A 22355-nucleotide genomic window follows, 5' to 3' on the forward strand; every position below is an offset into this window, starting at 1 on the left:
GAGTCAACTGGCTGATAGAATCAGGCCCAGACACACCTCCACTCTCCTCTCTATATATTTCTCTCTCTCACACATACACATTCTGGGCTCACTCTCTCTCACCCCCTCTCTTTCTTCTACCGCGCTCTCTCTCTCCCCCTAATTTGCCCTCTCTCTGTCTTTCTCCTTCTCGCTCTCAGCTCTCGGTTCTTAGGCATGGCTCTTATTAGCCCTGGCTCCTGCTTTAATGTCCACTGGTCCAAATTGGACTGGGACTGGAGTAAATTTACTTTTTTCCACCAAGCACAATATCAAAGGCATTCTCTTTTTTTTCCACTCTTTCGGAAGGTAACCCTGACAAAATGTGAACCTGGGAGTTGATGTTTACTTATTTTCCAAATGAGGAGTCTATCGTGTGAGTGCACAGAGAGAGGTGGAGCCTGGAGGGAGCCGTGGTGACTGGATGAGGATTAGAAGCTTCAGTACACAGGAAAAACCTCAGTGCAAATGGAACTTAATGGACCAATAAGGGTCAAGTTGTTAAATTAACCCATTTCGGACTGATGTCGATTAAAAAAAGGCTTCTAAACATTTTTCTGAAAAACCCTATGTTTCTAGGTCAGTGGTGCTCAACCTTTTTCATGTCAAGGACCCCCATAATTATCTCTATTGGGCCACGGACCCCCATCTCAAAATATGTAGTTCCAGGTACCCCCCCAGAAGCCAATATTTTAGTTAAAAATGTTCACTCTGAAATATATATTCAATGATTTGCGCCACATTTTAACGATTTTTCAAAAATAGCAGACCTACAAGCAGACCTACAGTATGAGCTTGTAGATCTGCTATTTTTCAATAGCTAAATTATAACATAATGTTTAAAACACCAAAAGGGGTTCCCGCCCCTAAAATGGATTAAAACACTAAGGATTGTACAGTGTAGGCCTTGAGAACTAGGCTACTTTTAAAATTACCAGCTCAACAAGATCTACAGTATCTACCAAAAATATAATCATCCCTTTGCTGAAAATAGTTGCAACATACAGTAGTAGTAAATGGTGCATTTTAAAGTAGTAGTAGTTTAAACTAGTGATGGGAGATTAATCAGCAAACACATCGGTATCAGCCGATATTGGCCTTAAAAGGATAGTCTGTAATCAGTATCAGATATCGGCTTTAGCAGATATTTTATTTTATAATTGAAAGTTGAAAAAGAAAAAAAATGCCAGAAAAAGGCTTTTGTTATGATGAAGGCTGCAAATTATATCAATGTTTTCTGGGGAAGCTTTCAAAACAGTCAACAAGTTGGAACATTTTTTAATTCAGAGTTTATAAGCCTTTTTCAGAAAAAAATGAATACATTTTCTTAATACAGAATGAGATCATATCGACATCGGTAATATCGGTTATCGGCCATAACAGCAATGAATTATATCGGATATCGATATCGCCCAAAATGTCTCATCGGTACATCCCTAGTTTAAACCTTTAGCGGTGCTGGCATTACATACAAGAAGAACACACTTGGAATGGTAAATAGAGGGACATTTTGAATTGGTAGCTTTTTTATGTGTGTGTATCTCTCAAGAGGAATTAAGGCAGTTGCATGGAGAGCCCTGAATGGCATGAACCGTGTATGAAACTCCAATCTCCCCAGATCAAACTCAGCTTCTTCTACGCCAACGGTGGAGTCCTCATTCAGTCTTCATTCGGCAGTGAATGCTGGACCCTGAAGCCAACCCTGCAGTATATATATATATATATATATATATATATATACTGTATATATATGTGTGTATGTACAGTATGTATGTATGTACAGAGATGACAGAGGCACAACAACGCCACAACAACGGACTCCATAGGGACTGCATGACGTTGGACGACCTCTGTTTTGAGGTCACCGGTGTTGGACACTGTCGGTGTCGAGCTGAGATATTTGAAGGTATAGGGACAAAGTGGACAGGGGTGCCGATCAAATAGGTGGGTCAGGTCCATCGCAGTTCGATCTTGGACCAGCTTATCTTCAGGCCGAGCTTTTTGGTCTCCTCATCGAACATGCTGAGGGCCTCACTGAGCTGATTGGCAGTCTCACAATTAAAGAGTACTGGAGCGGCAACACAGCCCTACCTGACGCCGCTGTTTATGGGGAACCACTCAGAGTCTTGTCCATTTACACAGCTTTCTGCACCCTGATACAGCTGCTTAAAGAGTGTTTTTTTTGTGCTCTAAGACTTAATGCTCAAACCAATGATTTGCCATGCAACTCTTTGCAACCAAACGTTTGCGAGTAGTTGCATGAAATGAAACTATTATCCACAATCGCAGTTGCAAGGAGTTGCATTGGTGCGGTTTGGGCCTTAAGACTAAAAGACTAAGGCTAAACAATTTCATATTACTAAATAGGACTAAAACTATTTTATGTGTGTTATTCAATAGACTAAGACTAAATCAGAATTTGCTGTAAAAATGAACACTGCTCCCCTGTCCAGTAGCCTACTTACTGTCTGCACTTTGCACTTCCTTCGTCGACTATTTAAATAATGCTATATGTGTTGCTTACTTTTTCTCGAGTCACTTCCTACTTCTTTTAGCACTCAGATCCCTTGAGTACTTGGCCTGTTTGATAAATATTCATGGCACTTACGTTGAACTTGTACTTCTGTAAATCGCTTTGAGAGCGTCTGCTAAATGCTAACATTGTAATTGTATTTGACCCAAAACTAATTGTTCAGCCGAGGATTCTGAACTTGGCGTCTTCTGCCTTTGCCTTTTCAGTGTCCCTCGCGGTACAGTGTGTTTACTCCCCGGCCAAGCCGTGACCTCTGTGCCTCACCTCTATTAACAACCACATCCATCTGAAAGACTATGGGGCAACGCACCTTTCATCAACATGACTTACAACTTCTTTCATCGCTATCTAAACTCCCATAAATGTATGCTGTGCATGTACATTTTGAGATCATGGTATTTTAGTTTACGGCGGTAAATTAGTGGGTGAAGTTATTTTCCGTACAAGCGTCAGTGATTTGCAGTTATAATATACAATGGATAAATAATATATACAATAGAGAAATAAACTGAGGAAAAAGACAGATAACAGGACAACAATATCAAATATACAGTATATACATAATGTGCATGTTCAATAAAAAGAATAAGGCAGACTACCTGTATTACAGACACAAGTCACAAGAGTACAAGATGAAGATGTCACTTAGCAGAATATATCAGCAATGGTATGTACTGCTATTAGTATACATAAAGTGACTCTATGAGAAATTAGAATTAAGTTATTGGGGTATATTTATCACGCATTGAAACACAAAGTTTTCAACTTGCTTCATGGGGAACGAAATACACACTAGTATTGTAACAACTCCGTAACAACTCCGGCCACTGTAATTTTGTCTTTCGGACTCCTTCCTATAGAAGGTTTGTACATGACACGTGGCAATTCGTGGGAAGCAAATTCAACACTTTCAACGTGAGCCACACCAGATAAGGGCATCAACCAAAACAACTCAAACCCAAATGTACTGTAGTATATTTCACACAAAGTAAACAGTTAATTGCCCTCGCCGCTGACCTACCTCCATGGGGTATAGGGCAGGAATGCGGGGGTGAGGATGCAGGGGGTGGTTACTGAGACTGGCAGAGAGGGAGTAGAGAGAGAGAGAGAGAGAGACAGTGGGCCCAGGAGTTACAACATTTCATTAACCTGGAAACCACCTAGTTACATGGTTCATGGGCTGGTCTCAGCTCACTTGGAGGTAACAAAGGGTGTCGGGGCGGCACTTTGGGCAGGGGGGCTGTGCGCTCGGGGCATTCCATCTGACTCTGATCATGTCCCCTCCCCTCTCTCTCTCATTAGAGAGGTAGTAGTGCAGCCACAGAGCCCTCGCATTTCCCCCTGCACGTCCAGATCCAGTTACGCAAAGGGCTCCGCCCTTATATGCGCGTGCATTCAGTCGCCATGAAACTATAAGCCCTTCGCAGACACACAAATAGTCGACTCAACTTTTTTCCAAATAAATGCGCACGCAATCGCGGCGACATGTAGCCACACATGCCCGTGCCCGCGCGATTCATCTAAAAATCCTTACCATCGTTCATTTCACTTCCTCCATCCACAGGCACAAGCCACAAGCCAGTCGCTGCCACCATCGTTCCATATGGTGTCACCATGTTCCCTCACACTCTAATGAGACAAACCCAACATAGGCTAGTCTTCTCTGTCTGGATACGGCCACACCCTCACTTTCTTCTCTCTCTCTCTCTCTCCCACTCTCTCTCTCGCTCTCTCTCCCTCTATTCCTTGCAAATTCACTCACCCTCTCTATTTTCTTCTCAGATATGCACTCTTTCATCAACTTTCAAGCCCCTCCCTCTCTGCACCGACAGCCTCCTTCTCCACCTACTCCTTATTCCTCATCCATTAAGCATTCTGCGCTGGGCAACATTAGCAATTCAGCCACCATCTTGGAAGCCACTTTGTTGCTCATAACAATGACGCTACCTTTAGCATTCTAAGCGTAACTATTTAATGATAACGATCGCACATATGCGTCATTACAGCTCGTATCACCGTTTCCGATCTTTATTATTTGCCACGCGCTTATGTAATGTTTAGTTTTATATCCCTGTTCTACATTTGTAGTGGAGCAATTGCGTTACGTTGTGTAATTGCACGAATTGTATTGTATGACATGGCTGTCAGACGCATTGTAAACCACTAAGCCTTGCCAGCAGCCTGTCCCAAGACTCAGGGGCTGATTGGAAAAACCTGGGGGATTCGGCCCTCACTCCTCTCACAGCGGTAGCCATGACAACCATCTGCCTCCATATGACCACAGCATGCATGAAAGCGTGTCCTTCTTGGGGAGGCTTGGAAAGTGATCTTTGACTGGGGCTTTGACAGATGATGATCCTGTTCCATCCCGCCGGGGCAGACGGGTGGCAGCGCTTTAAGGATGGCCCCCGAAGGCTCTTCTCCTGCCCCTCTCTCTCCCTCTTCCCCAGTTTTAACTCTCGCCCCCGACTGTTTGGTGAACCCCGGTGCACTTGTGGAGGAATCCCTGACACAGCTTTCAAACAGCAGGGCACAAAGCTTACAGAGCCTGATAGCTGATCTGGCCTTGTAAAGGAGCAGGCAGGTCAGTGGTTGTCAGGTCGTCATGTCAGCTCCTAATCCCCCAACTACCCCCCTCCCCCAACACACACACACACACACACACACACACACACACACACAGACTATAGGCAAGAGGCTCACAGTGTGGACTCCAGGAAAATATCATCACTGCCGGGCAGAAAGCCAGCCATAAAAAACAATCCATATTTAACCATACTTTGTTTCCCCCTTAAATGAATGCCCTACTACTCACTACTTTTTGGAACATTTTGAAACTGCTAGTGGTTAAGTTCATCTGAGGGTTTTATAAATATTCTACCGATGAAAAGTATTATCAAGAGCTTGTGACTAAATAATAACGACATTAGATCCATCGGAACACAGGTTCCTTTTGACATTTCCAGCAGTTTTGGACATACAAGGTTTCCACTGACCAGACAGCGACGGGGAAGCCTGTATAATGGAGTCTGACAGTGTGGTGAGCGAGCAGCAGTTAAGACTAAATGAGTTGAGTCTGGGCCAAGATCAAGGCTTGGTCTAATTGAGTCAAGACCAGAGCAGGATACCTTGGATTATTCAACTAGATTCCAGTCATACAATAACTTAATAGAGATAAATGTCATAATAGCTACTAAAGACACTGAATGGACAAAATATAGCTAGGCTATGATTAAAAGGTGTCACATAATAAAGATTATAGGTACATAACATAATCTTCAATCTGCAGAGACAAGCTGAAGACCTGAGAATATGAAAATTATGATGATGATGATTGTGACCGTAGGTTGCTGCGCTTATCTGGTGTGGCTCACAATGAGTTGAAAGTGTTGAATTAGCTTCCCACAAATTGCCACGTGTCATGTACAAACACCCACACACTCCAGCACACTTTTGCCCATTCATATCCATCACTAATAATGCTGTCAATCTGTGTTTCACAGTTTTAAGCCAAACTAAGTTTCACTTGTTCAATAATATACTAGGCCAAACTAAGTTTCACTTGTTCAATAATATACTAGGCCAAACTAAGTTTCACTTGTTCAAAAATATACTAGGCCAAACTAAGTTTCACTTGTTCAATAATATACTAGGCCAAACTAAGTTTCACTTGTTCAGTAATATACTAGGCCAAACTAAGTTTCACTTGTTCAATAATATACTAGGCCAAACTAAGTTTCACTTGTTCAATAATATACTAGGCCAAACTAAGTTTCACTTGTTCAATAATGTACTAGGCCAAACTAAGGCCGCAGTGTGTACAGTATCCTAAACCCGGGAGTCTTCCTATATCAAATGAGCTTTTTAGTATAGCTTTCAAGGATGTGCAGGAGTGGCCTCCCTGACTCCTGCTGTTCTCCCTGCCACAGCACGTTACAGCCTGGTATTAAATAGGTCCGGTCCAGGTAGGTGTCATAGCCCGAATGCATCAAGTTACCCGTGTTTAAATGGAGGAGGGGGAAAAAAACATCTCAGTGAGCTGAAATGGCCCATTTTAAAGAAGCAGTATAAGGGGATTGATGAAAACGTATTTGTGTCCACTATAGCCTCTGTGCAGATGGTTTGTGGAGACATCTTCCAACATCCTGCACATTCCCCTCCTCCTATAATGTATTACTTTTTCTCAGGGGGCTTGGCCTTCTAGAGGCAGGGGGTGGACAAGACAAGACAGTTCAGTGTTGTAATATAGACTCTCAGGTTTCTCTGTTGGAAACACGCAGGGCAGATGTCTTCGTGTCTGGAGCGGCCAGTGTGTGTTATGGCCAAGGGTTGCCTGCTCCCCGCTGTCAGGGGGAGCCTCCACAATCCTCGCGGCATTTCCTTACATCAAAGGCACAAGTTAAGCCTAATTTATGCCTTGGCGGAGAAGTGTCGCGCGACATGTCACTCAACAAAAATGACGTATCTTTTCAATGATGCCTGCTTTCGCTGGTCCAGACCAAGCCATCTCTCGCATTATGCTTAATGACGTCTGTTCATGTGTGATGTGCTTCAGTTTCTTTCATTTCAATTCCAGAAATGAGTAATGATTGCTGTTACTTGATCATATTTGAAGTTGCCTTGCCCCAGCTCTCCCCTGGCCTTTCTTTTTTATTTTTACGCACCTCTTCCTGCTCTGCTGCTGTATTGCAGCTCAGTCTCATCCTGGGTCAGAGAGGTCACAGTATATGAGGAGACATCTGGGCCGGCAAACTGGTCCCAGCATCACCATAGGGGACCAGAGCAGTCAGTTTTATCTGTGTGAGGAGGAGAAGAAGGAGAAGAAGGACCAGAAGAGAACGGGAGGGCATGGCAGAGAGACGTCGTAGGCCTTTAACAGCCATGTAACTGCTGTACCCCCCTGTCCGCGCGGCCTGCTTCATAACACGGCCTGTCCCATGCAGGTTCTAGCAGTGCTGGCTGAAACCCAAGCTGCCCTGGCCCAGACCAAGCCCCAGCAGCCTGCCGTGTCACAAGCGCCAAAAGTTTATCACTTCCCCTCTATACCCTCCCCTCCCCAAACCTGTACCGCATCTTTTTTATCTTTGTATTTCTCCCTCCAAAGGTCTGTTTTTACTGGCCTCCGACTGCCACACTCAAAGTCCCTTCCGCACCTTCTTTACTGACAGTTTGCTGAAGGTAACATTCTCATCTGATTTTACTTTTCTAGTTCATTCTTTAATTAATGAATTCTTCTGCCAATTCTACGTGTCCCGCAATCTTATTTTAATTCACCCGATCTTTATTTGTGACCGCGATCAGCGAACGCTTTAATAAAGCCAGTTTTGATTAAAAAAGCAATCTGGGAACAGAATCCGAGATAAATGCATTTGAAAAAATCTACTGTATGTACTGTACATCGAGGCGGACAGAGGCTGACCTTTTCACTTCCGGTTCATTTTCTGTTTGCTCGGTCGCCTATAGCAACTCAGACCTATTCATATGGTGGTGGAGGTCAAAAAGTCAAAAGTGGAATGAAATATTTTTATTACTACAAGCAATTGGTTGAAATAGGCTCTCCAGACGTGCTGAAATGAGCATGACAGCCCACCTAGCCGTTAATAGAAGATTTGAGAACGGATGAATCACGTTACAAATATCATCAGTTGTGCTGATTAGACTGACATTTCGTCAGAGCAGCAGCATTATTGGCTTAGGGAAAAATAGAGAGAGAGAGAGAGAGAGAGAGAGAGAGAGAGAATAAATTACATTTCCCTCCTGTGTTAACTGTGCATAGCTGAATAGGTCTACTCTCCTGTATTTTAACATCAGTTATTATGGTGGTACAGATATTTTCTGAGGTGGTACTTGGTATAAAAAGGTTAATAACCACTGGCCTATAGCAACCCAGACCTATTCATACGGTGGTGACGTATTTTCTGTTTTTCATCAGTGGTACAGAATGAGTTTTAATCATGCAGTAAATACTTTGGCTGGCATAGTATCAGGAGATTCATTGTGCTCATACATACTGTATATTGGTACCTTGTACTGCTTACACACTCCAATAGCTCAGTGCTGTTATTCAGCGATATGTTGAAGCAAGCAGCCATTGGACTGAAGGGGAACCATTTTGTTGGTTCTCTCTTGTTTGAACCGGACAGCCATTGGTCGGCTGAAGGCGAGACTGGATTGGATGGCTGCATTTGCCATGTTGGATCATTTAGGTTGGAAAATGCTTTTAACCTCATGTACCGATGCAATGGACTTTTACCATCTTTATGATCCCGCTCATTAAAATTAACTGTCTGGCTGTAAAAAAAAGATTTTCTTTTAATGCTGCCTTCTGGATTGTCTTATGCAGCTAAGATCTATTATGAGAAAGTGTTTCAAACATTGGTCCCCTCCCCTCTGGCTCATTCACTTTCATTTTTCATTTCATTGCTATATTGTTTTTTTGTTTTTGTTTTAAAGGAGGGGGGTTGCCTCTCCTTTTTTGTCCCATCAAACCGCTTGCCGTTCCACACAGGAAGGTGTAAGCAGATTGAGGCAGCCCCAAAAATTAACAAATTAACACATTAATGGCACCAAATCATTTATTTTTTACCATGTCAATTAAAGTCTTACATAATGGATAACTAAAAATAATAACATTTTGTAGAAGACATCATTGTTTTAATATGTAACTTTTATTCTTAATATAGCTACAATATATAAGACTGTATTTGATACTTTTAGTCCTCTGGTAGTCAAAGTGCCGGCTCTCAAAGAAATGAGACATTGAGCTCTCTCCCTGACATAGGAGTGGTGTGGAGGGAATACCTTCTCATTTAACAAGGTCATTTTTTAAAAGACCCCCTTTAAAAGCACGACCTGCCCCTTTAAAAGCAGACCCATCAAGCCTCTGTCTTTTGATCAATCCAATAACCTTACCCCCCTTCCCATAGGCGTCTTTTTAACACCATCATTATTGAGTTTCACCTCAACAGCTCGTCCTCTCCTGGGTAACAGACCCGGCCCAAGCCCTGTTACCACCAGGGTCTAGGAGCGGTCCTGACCCAAGCCCTGTTACCACCAGGGTCTAGGAGCAGACCCGGCCCAAGCCCTGTTACCACCAGGGTCTAGGAGCGGTCCTGGCCCAAGCCCTGTTACCACCAGGGTCTAGGAGCAGACCCGGCCCAAGCCCTGTTACCACCAGGGTCTAGGAGCGGTCCTGGCCCAAGCCCTGTTACCACCAGGGTCTAGGAGTGGTCCTGACCCAAGCCCTGTTACCACCAGGGTCTAGGAGTGGTCCTGACCCAAGCCCTGTTACCACCAGGGTCTAGGAGTGGTCCTGACCCAAGCCCTGTTACCACCAGGGTCTAGGAGCGGACACGGCCCAAGCCCTGTTACCACCAGGGTCTAGGAGCGGACACGGCCCAAGCCCTGTTACCACCAGGGTCTAGGAGTGGTCCTGACCCAAGCCCTGTTACCACCAGGGTCTAGGAGTGGTCCTGACCCAAGCCCTGTTACCACCAGGGTCTAGGAGCGGTCCTGACCCAAGCCCTGTTACCACCAGGGTCTAGGAGCGGTCCTGGCCCAAGCCCTGTTACCACCAGGGTCTAGGAGCAGACCCGGCCCAAGCCCTGTTACCACCAGGGTCTAGGAGCGGACACGACCCTAGACCAGTGGCCTTGCCTGGCCCTCGAACACCGTGCTCCGGTCCATAAAAAAATACAAAGAATGGGGCGCTAGCCTGCCACTCCGCCCTAATTTACCTTTTTGCCTCCTTTGCGGATGCCTGAAAATTGCACTTTTATAGGGAGTGGAGCCTGGAGGTCAGGTGGTGGAGGGTTTGAGGATCATTTACCCCAGAGTGCTCGTCTCACTCACAGAAGCACCAACCTGCCCTTGCGATCACCCCCACCTGGCCAGCTCAGGGACCTGTAAAGCAGGGCCGGCAGGACTGGGGTTGGGGGGTTGAGGTTGAGGTACAGGGCTTTCAATGAACTCACAGATCTCATCACCTCAGAGTATATCTCCGTTGTTGAGACCCACAAAGTGAAGGAGTTGCTAGTGAGCGACGTGTTTTAAAGAGGCCCCAGGGCTTTCTTCTGTTCCTCTGTCTACTGAGTTTACAATCAGGATGGGCTGGCTCCCAAGGCCAAACCGCCAAGGCTATATACATCCCTCTGTCCATTTGGGCCTTATTAATGTAGCTCCATGTCTATAAGCCATTTAAAACGGGACATTTACTCAGATTCTGCACACAACTTCCCTATACATCTTACCGTGCTTAGTATGCGTTGTCTTCAACATTAGTAGTTGTGAAAGGTGACTAGAGATGTCCCGATACTGTATCGGTATCTACAAAAGTATCGGTATCGGCCCTTATTTGTCATATCGGGTCATATCGGTATCGGCGAATATGCCAGTTTAACCACCCATCCGACACAGGGGTAAACTATGGCAGGTAAATAAAATGTTGGAGTGGAGTTTGCTTTGGAGTTATATAGCTACAGTAGATAGCTATAAACACAACACGAGATCACAACACTGGTATCGGTATTCGGTATCGGCTAACACAGATATTGTCGGAAATGAAAAAAGGGTATCGGGAGTCGGGACATCCCTAAAGGTGACCTTTAGTGGCTTCATACAGTACTATGGGCTTGTCTGCCTTTTTAAAGAAGGAGTTTCACCCAGCACTGATGGAGTCTTCATTAACACATCTCCCTGCTATCACCGATGTGTTGTTTCCACTGTTGTGCTGTTGTGAAAGGCATTAGAAACTTCCCCACCTGGGGGCCGGAGGCTTTCCCCGCTGCCCAGTAGCTCCTCTAGTCCACCCCATTATCTTCCTCTCCCTTGGCTTTGACGTTTTGGTCCAGCTTTTATGGCAGGGTAGGAGAGGGCCATGAGGAAATGAGGTGACCCCAGGGTCAGGAGTGGAGTCAGGCGGCTGAAACCTGGACCACAGTCTCTGCCAACCCCGCTCTCTCCCTCGTGTCCTCTCTCTTGCTCTCTCAGTGCCGGTTTGTGTTGGGTCAGATGGAGCAGAGGGCAGAGAGACAAAGTATGGATCCTGCATGGGGACAGAGGACCCCTTCCATCCTTGACCCTGGGAGACATATGTCTTTAATTAAGCCCGATTTGAATTTGTTTACAAGCCCCACTGGTCTTAAATCTTCCGGGTCTGTGCACCCCAACCCCCATCACCTCGTCTCTTTCATGCTTCTATCCTCAAGTTCCTTCTTCTCTTTTTCTCTTCTTTTAACACGGTGTCGCACATCCATTTATTATGCTGTTTTAACTGGTTTTCAGGCACGGGTTACAAGCTATTTGGGAATCCACCAAATAGGGGGTTCTGAGGGGGAGCACCCCTCTAAGATGTTAATCTGTTAGCGATATGAAAGGCTGCTCACCCCACTAAAACCCACACCCCCGCTCCAAACCCTCTGCTGGAACCTGGTGGCTTCTTTATGCCCCCATCAGGCACCCGCCTGGACGACTTACTGCTGACCTTGTGACCCTGGCAGTAGGAGCCATATGAGGAGAGAATCTTTCCCCAGCATGTCTCTTTCTGCGCCTCTCTTGTGCCATAGCCGTTAATATGAAATGTATTGGCCCAATGCTTTCATTTGTGCTGCTTCTATGTTACTGAAATAGTCGGAGGTGAATGAACTTAACATCAGACTGTTCTGTGCTGTTATTTCTTACTGGCTATATGGTTTCCTCTCATCATCTCCAAGTATCAATATCGCCAGCCCTTAATTTCTGGACCATTCTTTCAGATCCTCCACCACCACACCACCCCGCCCAACAGTTCTCTCATGTAAAAGCTTTACACACAGCTTCAGGAGACTTTATTGGGGAGGTACCAGTGCTTTTTTTTTGCTGCAACCCAAAAAAAGCCCCTCGACTGGCTCCATCATATTAAAAATTTACACGTAACTGAAGAGCTGTTACAATGGACTTACTAGCGTGTTAGCAGCAGAAACGCTCGCTGCAAAAGGCCTCGTCCCGGGGAGTTGGGCAGCTAATTGGATCGGGTGGGTTAAGTAAATGTTTGAGTTTTCCTCTGTGCTGCTGCTGGTAGTGGTGGTGGTGGTGGTGGTGGTGGTGGTGGGAGGAGCCTCTCGTTTCAGCTGAGGGGAACGGGATGAAAGGCAGAAGAGAAGGGAATGTGAGGGGGAAATGAGCTCATTATGATGATGCATTCAAATCAACTTCACCATAAAGTAGCCTATACCAGTTGTATTATTGCATGTTTAGCCCATTCACGTCCGGACTGGCCAATCATGCCCAAATATGGACATATACCCCTGACGTCGTCAGGCCAGCCACATTTAACTTTATTTTATATTAGGCCTGTGTTGGTCCCTCCCCCTAGCATGTCGGGCAGGCCCATCACATGTAATTGATAAATAGTGGTGAGTAGTACTTGATAAATAGTGGTGAGTAGTACTTGATAAATAGTGGTGAGTAGTACTTGATAAATAGTGGTGAGTAGTACTTGATAAATAGTGGTGAGTAGTACTTGATAAATAGTGGTGAGTAGTACTTGATAAATAGTGGTGAGTAGTACTTGATAAATAGTGGTGAGTAGTACTTGATAAATAGTGGTGAGTAGTACTTGATAAATAGTGGTGAGTAGTACTTGATAAATAGTGGTGAGTAGTACTTGATAAATAGTGGTGAGTAGTACTTGATAAATAGTGGTGAGTAGTACTTGATAAATAGTGGTGAGTAGTACTTGATAAATAGTGGTGAGTAGTACTTGATAAATAGTGGTGAGTAGTACTTGATAAATAGTGGTGAGTAGTACTTGATAAATAGTGGTGAGTAGTACTTGATAAATAGTGGTGAGTAGTACTTGATAAATAGTGGTGAGTAGTACTTGATAAATAGTGGTGAGTAGTACTTGGCTGCAATAGAATGTGTTCTTGTACTTGATGTGCCACTGCTTTTTGGAAAACATTCCATCTATTGATCATTTACGGTATTTCTCATTATTTGAAGTGGGTTCCAAAATGACCTGGTCGCTGTCCGTGGTGCTGAACTCCTTTGTGTCGTGCGCGTGCACGCACTGTCCTGCATATTTTGGTTCCCTTTGTTTTGTCTGTCTAATCAAAAAAAGTGTTTTGCTATGATGAAAAAAGGGAGATGAAGCCCCGCATTTGCGCGGCATTGTAAAATGTCATGGTTTATTATTTAGCACCATAATGCAAGAGTATAGTGCTTTTCTTAACCTGGCTTGTCCACCGCACATGGTACTGGTATAACACAGCACAGTGGTTGGGGGGGAGATATTATTGCGATTATTTTCAATAGAATGCCTCTCATCAATCAATTTTTTGTATGTTTTGTTTCAGGTTCCAGATCCAGCGAGGAACCGGTGACCCCAATAGCTATAAGAGCTTGGGAGACTGCTTCAGAACCATCTATCGCAATGAAAGGTACAGTATGTTGATGTCACTGCCAGCAGACAGTTGTAGTATAACACAATGAAAGTATAACACAATGAAAGGTACAGTATGTTGATGTCACTGCCAGCAGACAGTTGTAGTATAACACAAGGCACTTTAGAGATACATGTGGTTTCCTCTTACATCAATCCCCCTCGTGTAGTTGTCCCTTGCATTGTGTAAAGTACAGATATTCCCATATTTCCTTCGATTCTGATACCTGCAACTTGCATCGATACAGAGTAATGATTCCAAACTAGGAATAAATAACAATTTTGTTAATAATTGTGTAAAACAGTAGTGCAACATGAACTGAATCATTCAAATAAAACAAATGTTGTTTCACAACATACATTTCATGGTATTGGATTGGATCTGAAATTAGGTGTAGACGGGCATACGAATATAACTCTATAATAAAGTGCCATCAGAATTATTACTATACCAGTTGCTTACTGTAGCTATATAAATATTGTTTTTTGTGTCGAAGGCACTTCAGTCGCAGAATATTTCATGGGTGCTATGGTGAGTGGTCATTGGCCATGGCCGTGGGTGGGAAGCGAGCAGCGGTGGGTGTTCTCTGTCGCTGTCTGGGCGCCTGCATGTTCAGCAGGGAGCAGGAATATTTCAGATCAGCTCTGGAAATAATGTCAACGAGTTTATGGCGGTGTTGACAAGAGTGGTGGATGATGTTGTACCCAGGGTGAAGGTGACGTTTCTTTCCAACCAGAAACCGGCTCGACAGATCCATCTGTGTTGCTCTGTACATGTGCACTGCTGCTGCTTATAATGCAGGACTTGTCCCCTATCACCACTGCGATGATCAGCGTGAAGCTTTGCGCACACACTTACAGGCAAGAAAGAACCTCTATTCCAAGTTTTTCAATGCTTCACATTTTGGCCATTTGACATTTATTTGTGTAAAATCTTATATTTCTCAATTTTGGTCACAATGACCAAACTTTACGTTTGGCTATGTGACCTGGTTTCCTACTGAAGGACAGGCCCAGAGTTACTGTATGAGTATTGGAACAGTGTACACATTAGGAGCAAACGAGAACAAGTCTAGACAGAAACTATGAGTGCTATGTGTTCTTGTCTTAAGACTAAATAACACACACATATTATAGTCACAGTATAATTGCCATAATCTTTGTTTCACTCACAGTTTTGATCAATACAATAATGCTGATGATACAACTGATGCAAGCCCTTCTGTCCTGAATCAGTCAATAGTATTGCCATAATTGTACAGTATGTCTAAAACACAGTGTAGAAAATGGTGGAATAAAGGGTGTGCTTATAGCATACAATACACAACGTGCTTCTGTGGAAACAGAAAGAGGATGAAAGGAGAATAAACTTTGGGTTGTCACCAGTAGTGTAGTGGAGGGTTAGGACTGTCACAAATCACATTTGTACGACTAGCCAATCACAGTGCGTCCTTGCACAAGTGCACTTGTGCCATTCGGCACTCGCGACAATCACTGACAGATACAGGCATCTCCATATGTGGGCATGACGGTCGGATCGGCGGTGGAACGTATACTGTAGGTGTGCGGACAGTGTGGCCTGAACATTTGTTGAAAAATCCCTTTAACCACTGTGCTGTCATGGGCACGTTGTGAGGACTAACAACACAAGTATGACGGAATATTGTGCGATGAAATATGTGTATGCTTACATTCATTGCCTATATTAATGTTACTCTAAGTATCACCCAGGGGCATTATGAAATCCCTTTTAATATTTGCAATGCTCAGATTAATGAGATTCACAACTTGCTTCTGCTCTGTGTCAACACCCCAGACACTTGCCTATAGCCTTGTGTAGAAGAAGACTTTTGTTTGTAAAATGCCATAGATAAGGACCAAGTTGAAAGAAACAGTAGTCGTGATCCCAATCCCCATGCAAGCCTGCATGTGTCTGGCCCTGTGACAGGACATTGAGACAGTGCAGGCCCCAGGAGAAAGTGCTGGCCACTCTGCTCTGTTTATGGTGAGTCGACAGCTTTATTGTGGATATAAAATGGATCTGCTGCGAGGTGTGTGAGTGAGCGCTCCAGGAGAGCGAGAGGGCCGGCCCCAGGGCCCAATCTCTTGACAGTCTGAGGAGGAGGGAGGCCGCCAGCTAGCAGTGGATGAGGAGGAGGGAGGCCGCCAGCTAGCAGTGGATGAGGTGGAGGGAGGCCGCCAGCTAGCAGTGGATGCTCAACAGCACCCATCTATCCTGCTACTGTGCCTCTCCCCCACTGCCACCACCACTCCACACACACACACACGCGCACACACACACACACACACACACACACAGACGCGCACACACGCACACGTACACACACACGCAGACATGCACAGTGTCGCGTGCACACACACACACAGACGCGCGCACACGCACACACGCACGCACACACACGCAGACACGCACAGTGTCGCACGCACACTCACACACACACACACACACACACACACACACACACACACACACACGCACACACACTGTGACCAAACACATCAGACATGCCATTCACATGCCATACCGCCACACACAGGAACATTGTCAGAGACGTCCCACGACTCCCACCATACACTGTATACATATGTGACACTTGTCTTTGTGTATACACTCAGGGTTTTGTTGTGTCCACATGCAGTGAACATGGCTCAGTATGTGAGGGAGACCTGGTAGACAGAAGATCCTCTTGCATACAGAGCAATTATCACTGACAGTATATTTTCGCTGAGGCCATAATCACTCCTTAGTGGCGAGTAGTGGATTGCCCCCAGGCCAAACCACTTAGTTATAATTTGTACAAATAGTAGTTTTAGGCCCCAGCTCTTGTAGAATTATTATTAAAAATAAACTCATGCCGGGACATGGCAGGGCTGAGCCACTGACTCTAGACCCTGATCTGTGTCTTTTTGTCTTGTTATTTCTCTCTCTCTCTCCCTCTCTCTTTTTCTCTCCCTGTCTCTCTCCCTCTTTCTCTCTTTCTCGTGCCCTCGATGTCTTCGCGCCTCACTCTCTCCTTCTCCCTCACTTTCGCTATTCTCTCAGTCTTTCTCTCTCTAATATCTTATCTTATCCTTATGGTGTTGCGTGCCAAAAACAGCCAGTGTGCAAGCTCACAGTGCGTCCCAATGCGACGCATTGTGAGCTTGTAGATCGGTATTCTTTGGCATGCAGCAGCGTCACGCGGCAAAGTATACATTGGGCTTAAGCCCAATGAGGGAGAGGAAACACGAGCCTCCAGCCCTAGCACGGTGATTAGACTGAGGAAAGACACGCAGGCCCGCACATCTGTGACTCCGTCTCTCAGAGGCTCTCCAGCGCTGTTTAGTATTGGCAACGTAGTCAGGTCTGTAGGATTTGTATAGCTGGATAAAATTAGGACTATTAACGCTGGAGAAATCACTACTGTACTATATTTGTATGTTATTCCTGTCAAAACATTGGCCACATTTTTAATGTTAATAATGACTTTTTTTAACAGTTTTTTGGAGCAGAATTGAGGAAAATATAACTTACTGTACCAGTACGGAATAGCTCATGCTTGTTGGCATGTAATGCATGCAAACGATATTTGTTAAGGCTTTGTTACATGCCTGACAGGCACCTCTCGTTTGGTCATGACTGGAGTGTAGGCGCTGCAGCAGCAACATGAGCTTGTGCTTCAGTGTTTCAGACTGGACACACACAGACTAGTACATTCCCTACCACACTGAACTCCCCTAAGTCAGGAACACACAGACTGCATGCTAGTACATTCCCTACCACACTGAACTCCCCTAAGTCAGGAACACACAGACTGCATGCTAGTACATTCCCTACCACACTGAACTCCCCTAAGTCAGGAACACACAGACTGCATGCTAGTACATTCCCTACAGACTGGACACACACAGACTGCATGCTAGTACATTCCCTACAGACTGGACACACACAGACTGCATGATAGTACATTTCCTACCACACTGGACTCCCCTAAGTCAGGAACAAACATGATATTGAAATCACCAAACCAAGAGTACGTTCTAACTCAACTGAACTTCAACATTGTCACGTCAAGGTTAAAAGGAGTAAATGTTGAAGTTATTTGACATACAAGCACCCATCGTTTGCAGTTTTAGAGAATAATGGAAGAGAAAAAAATCTAAAACAAGGAAAACAGGTCAGATACTTCATCATATGACATGTCAAATATTCCTAGCATTAGAGTAAAATAAAAAAAAATAAAAACCATAGCAATATACTGTAGCATTAATTAAACCTAGAAACATAATTTAATAGCAGATATCAGACACATGTCGGTGTAAAGGCAAGTGTCAGTTCCGTGCAGCAGCACCAATATAAAAATACATGCATTTGTTACAGATTTTACGCGCATCCCCCTTTCTGTAAAATACAGAATGAGAAGTTCAATATGCATGCACTCAAAGATAAGGCACAATAATAAATAAATAAATAACGTAATAATTACTAAAGTGACGATTTCACGCGCATACCCTCTAGCATTCCCTGCTCTTTGGAATGTAAGATATGTCAAACTTTAAATAAATAACATGTGTTTATACACTAAAAAGAATAAGTTAAAATTCTATGTCACATGGGTTTCTACCATAGCCCACAGTTTGGATTGGGACAAAAAGGGGAAAAAATCCTTACAAAAAATGTGCTTCCCTGGTGGGGGAAAGAAAGTTTGAAAGCCACGCAAATACCACATCGGCTCATGAGCAATCTATTCTAGCATATATCAGCTGTGCCTACTTCACTACACCCATATTCATAGTCCATTTTCATTGCACTCCAATGGTATGATTTAGCATAAATCATAGCAGAATGGGTAGAGAAACTGCCAGGGAAATCAAAGGTCCGTGGTTCAGTTCCCGCCCCCGGCAATGTGTGGAATATTCCCTGAGAAAATCACATAACCCCATCTCAGTACATTGATTCCTTATTTATATATATATATAAATAAATAAATAGACTGATGCCCATTGGGAACGTTTGAAGTCTATCAATTTGACGGTTCTCGAGATATGTGGGGGACAGTCACCCAAGCAGTGATTCTGTGTATTTACTGTATAAACATCCTCTACACGTTCGGATTCATAGGATGAGATTCGTTCGTGTAGCTGTATCGTGCATATCTTGACTCTTAAACATGATTAAACACGAAATCAAGTTCATAGAACGAGTGTTCCTGATTCTGACTCGGATTCTAATACCGATGTTGGTTAAACAGAATGAGTACAACAGATCTTTTAAACATACACCAGTCCACAGTATAGATAGAGCTGCCTGTGTGTGTGCGTTTTTGTACCATGAAACCTGATCAGTGACCCTTGGGCTGTATTGTGGCTGTTGGTGACAATGTCAAGGTTAGATCACTGGGAAACATGACAATATTTGCAGATAAAGCATGCTGGTTGTTTACAGGCTGGTGAAGGAGTTGTCTGTGATGACTCACAGTATAGTGTGAAACTTCAAGACGGAGTCAGCAGCAATCGGTTTGACCATCTAAATGTTGTGTATGTTTACATGGGTCCTCAAAGAGATTGACTTGTAAATGGAAAACAAAAACGTTTGTTTTGGTTGTTTGAGATGGTGATAAACAGTACATTGTAACTACTCTCGCTTCTCAAGGATTCCCACTGTACTGTGAGACTTTAAGATACTACAATCAGGAAAACTACGCAGCCATCTAAATATTGGATATAATCACAACTATTTTCTGTCCTTGAAATATATTTAAAAATGGTAATACTATCAATCATTGTTATTCTTATTCTTTTTTCTAATTATATTAATCTCAGTTTGCATGTTCTCCGTGTCCCCTAGGGTAGCTTTTCACGATGTTTCAGAAATAGCGGATCTACAAGCTCGAGCTTGTATATCTGCTATTTTTTAAATAGTAAAATGATGCTTTTCAGCTGAAATCTAAAATGACACAGATGCTTTCCCGGTCTTAATGGGTTAAAGGTTGTGACTTCAATCAACACGCTGTTGCAATTTAGCAATTCCAACCACTTGTCGTCAAGACCCCGCCCTCCAATCACTGTGGCTGAGATGCACGCCACATATTCTGTGTACTGCGGCTTGCCGACTCGGATTGGTGCACTCGTTGACGTGTGAAGCCATCGACTTGTTGACGCCGATGTTGTAAAATAGGGATGTGCCGATGAGACATTTTGGCCGATATCGATATCCGATATATAAATAATTGCTGTTATGGCCGATAACCGATATTACCGATGTCGATATGATTTCATTCTGAAATTTAAAAATTATAAAAATATTGTCCATTCTGAAAAAATACATGTAACAGGATATCTGCACTGCAAGTCCGATTTAACTTTAATACCGTATATTTAATAATGCGAGCTTGTAGATCTGTTCAAGATGTTACTTTGGGATTATTTCGTTTGAATAATCAGACCGATGCCGATTAACACATTCTGGGCGGGAGCCGCGGGAACCCCTTTTGGTGTTTTAAACATTATGTTATAATTTAGCTATTGAAAAATAGCAGATCTACAAGCTCATAACGCGCCACCGAGTGGCGCGCTACAAGCTTGTAGGTCTGCTATTTTTGAGTGAGCCAAACTGAGCTCTCCCAAAATGACTGGCCTGGGAATCACTAATCAAACCTCTGCTACCATTACTTGTGGTCGACAACACTTATTATTTTCTTCTAACCTCATACGATCACTAACACATCGTTATCCTGTTCATTTCTAATTATGAGAAATGATAATTTGTGACGTGAATGATTGTGATTATCCAATTTAAGTAATTGGTTATTTCTGTCCCCTTTGTGGTGTGTTAAGCTTCTCCCCAGATGGATGGAGGTGGTTATGAGAAGGGAAAGTTTATGAAAATGAAAGACAAATCACAAACGCATGCACGCACACACACACACACACACACACACACACACACACACACACGCACACACACACACACACACACACACACACACACACGCTCACACGCACACACACACGCACACACACATTCGCACGTATGCACACATGCACTCACGCACAACTACACGTGCATTCACAGGTCAAACATGCACATTTAGTAATACATGCCTATACTAACATACTGTAGCCTATACACAGTACACACACACACACGTTCGCACACACTCTAGCCAGCTGGTAGCCCGCAGTAGCTAGTCCTGTGTCGAAAATGGATTTGTTTAGGAAAGCCAAAAGGGGGACTTAGTGTGTATTTTACATTGACAGTCAAATCAAGATTCAAATGGACAGCCATATTTGGGCCTGTAACAAATTGTACTCACATTGTCACCTGGTGGCTCCATGACCTAACCACACCCGGGAAACCTGTGGCCAGCCATTTGCATGGACAAAGAGAGCCGAGGGCATGGGCTTCCGTCTGACTGAAATAACTTGTACACAGACAATACAGGGGATTAATTTCCACTTCCAGGAGGGATATCCCTGGAGCTATCACTGCATTATTATGGCTGTATCACTCAAAACCCGTCTGCCCGTGTGACTTCAGCTTGTTGACGAAATAGGTTGACGCTGTCATTTGATGAGAAGTGTTTTGGTCATTAGTTTTGGGTCGTTGCAGGGTTTTCTGGGAGGCATCCCACTTCGAGGTTTAAATGCTCCTCCCGTCCGTTTCTTCTCCACGTAATCGTGACATCTGTACTTCCAGAAACAATAATATTTACGCTTGGACGCAATCGTCCGAGAACATCTCCACCGGCCTGTGGAGCGGTGTTGCCACAACAGAGGAGGCCTGAGTTCACATACAAGACCTGGTCACGCCACACTGTCCACCATGTCCACAGACCTGTGTTCACTATCAATATGCACTTTCCTACTAATTTTGTCTTCCTTTTTTTGGGGGGGGGGGTATTTTGACAAGAGATAGAAAGGAAACAGGATAGGGCATAGCGGAGGGGTCCCCAATTGGACAGTCAGCTCACACACTGTCTCACTAGCTTTATCTCCCTCTCTACTTGTTTGATAATGTCACACCAGCACTCCATCTGCTTCTTTCTCTTTCTCTCTCTCTCTCGCACGCACGCACGCACGCACGCACGTACGCATGCACGCACGCACACACATTTGAAAAATCTTAAGTGATATACCTTCTCAGATTCAGAACCTTATTAATACAAATTGTGTTTTGCGACAATTTGTATTATACCTCATGTTTTTATATCTGGCGAAGCCGTATCCTATTCCTGACGGTTGAACGTGATACAAACGTTTGGAAAGTAACTTCCAAATGTTTACCAAAGTTCCCATGAACTTCTCTATCAATTCTCACAAAGGAATGATGTTGTGTTGATTGTAGTCATTTTAGACCTGAAGATTTAGACCCGTTCAACCTGT

At 44.0% G+C, this 22355-nt stretch overlaps 1 protein-coding gene and 1 long non-coding RNA gene across 4 annotated transcripts in view; one reads left to right on the forward strand and one right to left on the reverse strand.

The window, feature by feature from the left end:
• The window catches only part of slc25a21 (solute carrier family 25 member 21), a 123223-nt gene that overhangs the window by 86345 nt on the left and 14523 nt on the right, over positions 1 to 22355 (forward strand). For all 3 annotated transcript variants that reach the window (XM_083791788.1, XM_083791789.1, XM_083791790.1), the window contains one exon: positions 13885 to 13968. In XM_083791788.1, coding sequence (XP_083647914.1) covers positions 13885 to 13968 — 84 coding nt within the window. The remainder of the gene's footprint in view (positions 1 to 13884; positions 13969 to 22355) is intronic.
• On the reverse strand, positions 1634 to 4222 carry LOC310877853. Its single transcript, XR_014570834.1, has 3 exons — positions 4086 to 4222; positions 3573 to 3630; positions 1634 to 1720 (listed from the first exon to the last, which is right to left on the reverse strand). It is a non-coding gene; the product is annotated as an uncharacterized lncRNA (long non-coding RNA).

The sequence above is a fragment of the Protomyctophum parallelum genome (genome assembly GCF_964188405.1).
Source record: "Protomyctophum parallelum genome assembly, chromosome: 20".
NCBI classification, from domain to species: Eukaryota; Metazoa; Chordata; class Actinopteri; order Myctophiformes; family Myctophidae; genus Protomyctophum; species Protomyctophum parallelum.